The sequence below is a fragment of the Pygocentrus nattereri genome, chromosome 4, assembly GCF_015220715.1.
Source record: "Pygocentrus nattereri isolate fPygNat1 chromosome 4, fPygNat1.pri, whole genome shotgun sequence".
Taxonomy (NCBI): domain Eukaryota; kingdom Metazoa; phylum Chordata; class Actinopteri; order Characiformes; family Serrasalmidae; genus Pygocentrus; species Pygocentrus nattereri.
Window position 1 is genome coordinate 2,111,406 of NC_051214.1, and position 6,154 is coordinate 2,117,559.

Genomic DNA, 6,154 nt, shown 5'->3' on the forward strand with positions numbered 1-6,154 from the left:
CACACCTGTGCAAACCTGTTGTGTTGTCCTGTTAGTGTACACGCACTTCTCGTGTTTGGCCACGATTTACAAGATGCAGACAGTGAAATAGAAGACGATGTGTTTGAAACAGAGTTCAGTGGTGAAATCAGTTCAGAGTGTGAGGATTTATGCACTGATGAGGAAATCAAAACGCTGAAAGTGTGGAATTAAATTTTTTAAAACGCCCAGACCACATGGTCCCTATTCCCCTCTGAAACTCGGGGTACACCGGCACCTCGTAATATACTCAGATTGACCCCAGGGCCCTCAGGAGCAACATTGATGGGTGTCAAAGGTTTTCCTCAGGAAAAATGAATAAAACTTTGGTTTCATGTGTAACCTGAGGGAAAACTGTGACCCCTAACTTAAAATTGTGTAATTATTCATAAAAGTGATGTCATATTTGTGACATATTCTAGAAAGACAATCAAATAGAATTCATGCAATTTAAAAAGTATGGGCCCAAAGTTCTGATGTGTTGTATGTGGTTCTGTTTGATAATGTATAGCATAAAAAAAGGTTTCACATGCATGTATTTCAGTTTGATTCATTTAGATTTCATTGGAATGCAATTCTCTTTGGGTCAAAACAAACTTGTTGAAATACGCTTTAATTCATTTTTGTCCATCTTAACTAAAGCAGGTACTTTAAGACAGTTAGGTTCATTTTTTTAAACGTTGATATATTTTTAGATTGTCCACCAATGTTTTTCATGGTTATGTCCTCTCCAGGCATGTTTTAATGATAGCCTCAGGGTTAAAGGTCCTAATGAAAAATTTTACAGTTTTTTTTGTTTGTTTGTATTGTTGTGGTTTAATTCTACTGAGACAGATCAGCAGAGTTTAAGTGACAGAAAGCACACATTTAGGTGAAAGTCTGGGCCAAAATAACTGATGGATCTTCACCAAGTTAATCAACCATTGGGCCACCATGCATAAAAGTCTGTCTAAAGGTAAGCAATAAAAAAAGTCTAAAATTTGCCATGCAAATAACTATGCAAAAAAACCTACAGTGTCATTTTAAATCAGATCTCGATTACAGTCTCTATGAAACAAATCATCTAAAAAATAATGACTTGCACTGAAAAAATCTTTTCGATAAAATTACAGTGAATTGCATTAGTTTCATAGTAATTAACAAAGCCATACTGAGAGTAAAACAGTAACATAGCATATGTAAACTCTGACTCTACACTCACCTACAACACGAGATTGGCTGCATTCTCCTGTACACTTACTGTAATAAGCTATGACTTAATTTGTAAATGTAATGAAACCCAGTAGACAGCAAATTACTGTAAATAAATGTATAAAAAGACAAGTAAATTATCATCTTTATCATTTCACACTGCATTTGTGCAGAATATTTAATTTCATATTTTACAGACAGTTTTACTTTGGTTACAATTTATGCCCAAAAATTCACATCTGGCAACATAATTGTTTGTCAGTTTGTCAAACAACAAAACCAACAAAAACTCCATCGTAAAACTTTAAAAGTCTTGAAAACACTTTAAATGCTTATTTTAAAAATCTTTGTCTTTTAAACTTTCAGTTGCCCAAAATGCCATGTGTTGCAGCTCAACACCAACCTCATAATTTGCTGTGTTATTCTTACAGAAGACATCTGTTGATTTCACAATAAAAGTACAAATACGGGATTTTACTGTGAAAACAAGTGCTGAATATTGAGATATCCCTGCAAGCAGCAAACATCATCACTGTGGGTCAAAATACCTCATGCTTCTACAATATTTTTATTTCATTATTTGCTTTCTAGTAGTGCGTACATTCGTTTTCTGAAGATGGTTTCATTTCAGTGTGAAAACAGATTTGTTCTTGAAGAACCTGGCTGAAATATTTTACCAGACACAACCATCCTGAGAGCCTTCCTGAACCACCTGTAGAAGAAAGCGTACACGATAGGGTTACAGGTTGAGTTCAGGTATCCGATCCAAACGAGCATATCAACCAACACCGGAGGAATCGAGTAAGTGGTGAAAGGATCGACGACGTTGCAGATGAAAAACGGTGTCCAGAGAGACAGGAAGACCCCCATAATCACGGCCAGTGTTTTGGTGGCCTTCCTCTCCTCTTTGCTCAACACGGATTGTGCATCGCTTTTGCTTTTTGTGCCCTGAATGGACTTCGCCTGCTTTCGTGCAACACGGAATATTTTCAGGTATATGCTGAGCATCACAATGCCTGGCAAGTAAAAGGAGAGCAAAGAGGAGGCGGTGCTCGAGGCTGCGCTTTGGAACAGCACACAACCTCCTTCACAGACAATATTTTTATAATAAAAGTCTTCAATGCCCAGAATGTTGAGCTCAAGAAATATTATTCCAAAGCCGACTGCGGCCGAGACGGTCCAGCAGACGGAAATCATGACCGCGGTGGCGAAGGGGGTGATTTTACTCTGATACAGCAGAGGATGACAAACAGCATAGTATCTGTCAATAGATATGAAGCACAAATTTAATATGGACGCGGTGCACAATGTGACGTCAACACTGCTGTGTATTTTGCAGAATAAAGTCCCCAAATACCAGCAAGTCTCCACAGAGCGCATCATGCTGGGAGGCATCACGAAACTGCCCAGCAGAAGGTCAGTCACAGCTAGAGACAGAATGAGGTAGTTAGTCGGCATGTGCAGCTGTTTGAAATGAACGATGGACAAGATGACGAAAAGGTTGCCAAATACTGTCAAAATCACCACTGAAGTGAAGAACAAGTAAAGCGGCACCCTCAAAAGCAGCGGGTAGGCAAACTTCAGACAAGACCCGTTTAAAAACTCATAGCAAAGAGGAGTGACATCCACTATCTGAGCATGGCTTGAGTTCATTCTGAGATCCAACCACTGAGGAGGTGCTTTCTTTCTGAAATATGACCTGCAAATATATGTAAAACTCAATGAAATACAGTATAAAATGATTCCACATTTGTCATCTGCCATTTCTGATGCCCGACTCATGGAAAACCAATCCATATCGTGTTAGTGCTCATTGGTATAAGATGATACATTTTATTATGATTCAAATTTGGTGAAAAGTTTTGCAGAAACGAAACCCATCCTTTACAATTTTGCCCTGTTTTTGTCATTGTTTGGCATCAAAAATCAAACAAAGAAAGTCAAAATGCATACTTGAATTTGTCGATGAAGAAAGTATATTGAATATTAACATACATTCCTTGCATACATACTTCAGTACATACTAAATTATATAGGGGTAGCATGTAATTACGTTCAAAGAGTATTAGAAATGGATAAGAATGTAAATCTTTAAATATGAAGGAAAGGCAGATAAAATGACAATCAAGTGACAAACAGACCTTCTAAAGCTGTTCAGTCTTGTTAAACTTTGCCACAGTACACAGTCAAAATCAATAGACCTGCTGTTTTCTGAGTTAGTATCTTACCCCAAGCCGTTGCTCATGCAGACTGTCCAGTACAATCTGCCTTCTTTATAACCTGACATCAAACTTACATCTCCATATATACAACGCCTCAGACACTGTCCTTAATCTGTGCAGTCCCATAGGTCATTAATGCCCAGACCAGGCCATTATTCCCAGCCTTATTAGCCCAAAATGACCACCTTCTCTCCCTGTGGAGTTTACCAGACACACAGGCAGAGTTTACCAGACACACAGGCACCAGGTCAAAGCACTGAATTACTTGCCTAAAGAGTTCCTTCAGTAATCAGGCTCCACAATATATTGTTTTTTACAGTCAAAGAAGGCTGTAATATGTAAATGAGCCTCTAGCCAGTCACAGATCCATGAGTTGTGGGTGCATTTCTGAATAGAGTTATTAATGTTACATAACAAACTCCTTGGTTTTTTGGGGGTGAAAATGATGCAGGAGTTGGCAGATCATGTCTTGGACTTACATGAACATTTTCAAGGAGAGCTACTATTTAGTTCAAGTAACCATGCAAAATTTCAAAACTGTGCTTCAAGTCATTTTTTAGTCAAATTTGTCAAATTTCAACTAAAATTTCAGTTCAAATCAACTATTTTCATGTCACTGTATTCCAACAATATTACCCCAATTTTAAACGACTGTAGCGTATACTTTTTTTATGTAAGAGTCTCAAATCTGTCATGTTTTAGTTGTTCAGTCAGTTTTCAAAATAATTTTTTTTAAAATTAAACTTTTATATAATTTTACATACATTTCTATTTATTTTCCATGCAATATATGAAGCAGTGATTTCAAATTTAATTAAAAAAATCAACAAAAAAAAAGAAACGGCCCAAAATTACTTGGAAAAAATTCTGGTTCCATTGACTTACATTAAAAGTAAAGTATAATTAGTGAAATGAACAGAAAATGACATATTTAAGTGTGTTCTCTGTGTGAAACAAAACGTGTTACTTGACCAAACCTTTGCATACAACTGTTTCTGTAAGTATCTATATGTAATAATTATAATAATTTTGATAATACATAATAATTATAACAATAATAATAATAACAATAATAATACATACATACATACAGTATACTTTATATAAATGTGTGTGTGCAACAATACTATGATGATGATGATGATGATGATGATAATAATAATAATAATAATAATAATAATAATAATAATAAGTCCCATGTTTCTTACAAAGTCAGGACCTTTACTGTCATAAAATGTATGAAATCAAACAAACACTATCTCAGTCACACACAACTCTGCCATCTTTATCTTCTAAAGCAGTTTATCCCAACCCGTCCTTTGTCCCCAGTTGCACTGCTGGTAGGTTACTGAACAAACGCATGTGAGGGTCAACAGGTTCTTATCATCTGTGTGTGCCCACTGTTAGCTGACTAGACGGGGGCAGTGACCTTCAGACTGCATACCCAGTGAACCCAACTCAGTCACTCTGTAGTGGGTTTCCATCCATCCATCCATTTTCTAAGCCGCTTCTCCGTAAGGGTCGCGGGGGGATGCCGGAGCCTATCCCAGCAGTCATCGGGCGGAAGGCAGGATACACCCTGGACAAGTCGCCAGTCCATCGCAGGGCAGAGAGACAGACACAGACAGTCACTCACACCTAGGGGCAATGTAGCATGTCCAATTGGCCTGACTGCATGTCTTTGGACTGTGGGAGGAAACCGGAGAACCCAGAGGAAACCCACGCAGACACGGGGAGAACCTGTAGTGGGTTTATTTATTTCAAATATGTACCTATTTCTATGTGGCTATTGCCTTTGTATGTGGTTGAAAGCCCAGATAGACAGAACAAGTTAGGCCTAGTTCTACATAGAGTCCCCACTGAGTCCTCACTGAGCGCAAATCAATCCAAGAACAGGCACACCAGCTGTTTTTGGGTAGTTTCAGGTCAAATAAGTATGCAAATTAGAGCATTATACACATACAAATGAGGAAAAATAGGCTTGATTTGTCCCAATTTCAATGTCTCCAGTTAACAAGTGAACTCTGGGCATGGGCTACCATGTTACAAAACCTCTAGATTAACTTTGGAGATGGGGTTAATGTGCTTTGCTTAGCAGCACAGCAAGAGGAGTTCAGCACAGTGACCACCACACCAGTCAGCTATGGCCCAACATTGACGACAGAAATTACGGTGCTGTAAATTTGAAAACTTTTGTTTTGTTTAAAACTTTAAAGAGCTAATGAGATAACGATGTGATGCAAAACAGGTGTAAGCAGTCTCAGTGGAGGCAGAGTGATGTGTGTCTCATTAAGGTCATTAGAAGTGTTAGCCCTGGCTTGCTCTTTTCACACCTCTCTGAGCTGAGGGACTCATTAGGCCTGTATGAAACAGGCTGGTGTTTACCCCAAATTTCACACCTTTCTATTTTAACTCACAGGATTAGACCATCCAGAACTGATCCCACAGGTGAGCCTACAGTTTGCCAACAACAAGCTCTGTTTGCATCATTTGTGAAGGTGTTCATTTGACAGGTCCCAAGGAGTCTGAACGTGATGTGTAGCCTTCCTCTGTGTTCGGCGAGGTCACTTCACTGGCCTGTTTTTCATCCCTTAAACTACAAGCTTAGTATTTAGTAACTAAACCATAAAACATGCTCATTAAACCACAGTATCTGCTGATATAATCACAATTTGACAAAAGTCTGTAAAGTATAACTCCATGTTATTCACATGTAACCTCAC

At 38.2% G+C, this 6,154-nt stretch overlaps 1 protein-coding gene across 1 annotated transcript; it reads right to left on the reverse strand.

Annotated features, from left to right (window-relative positions):
* Window positions 1-1,836: 1,836 nt before the first annotated feature.
* Window positions 1,837-2,868, reverse strand: LOC108432811 (trace amine-associated receptor 1-like). Its single transcript, XM_017706917.1, has one exon. The coding sequence runs from the start codon at window positions 2,860-2,862 to the stop codon at window positions 1,837-1,839; it is 1,026 nt and encodes a 341-aa protein (XP_017562406.1). The 5' UTR covers window positions 2,863-2,868.
* Between the last annotated feature and the right edge of the window lie 3,286 nt (window positions 2,869-6,154).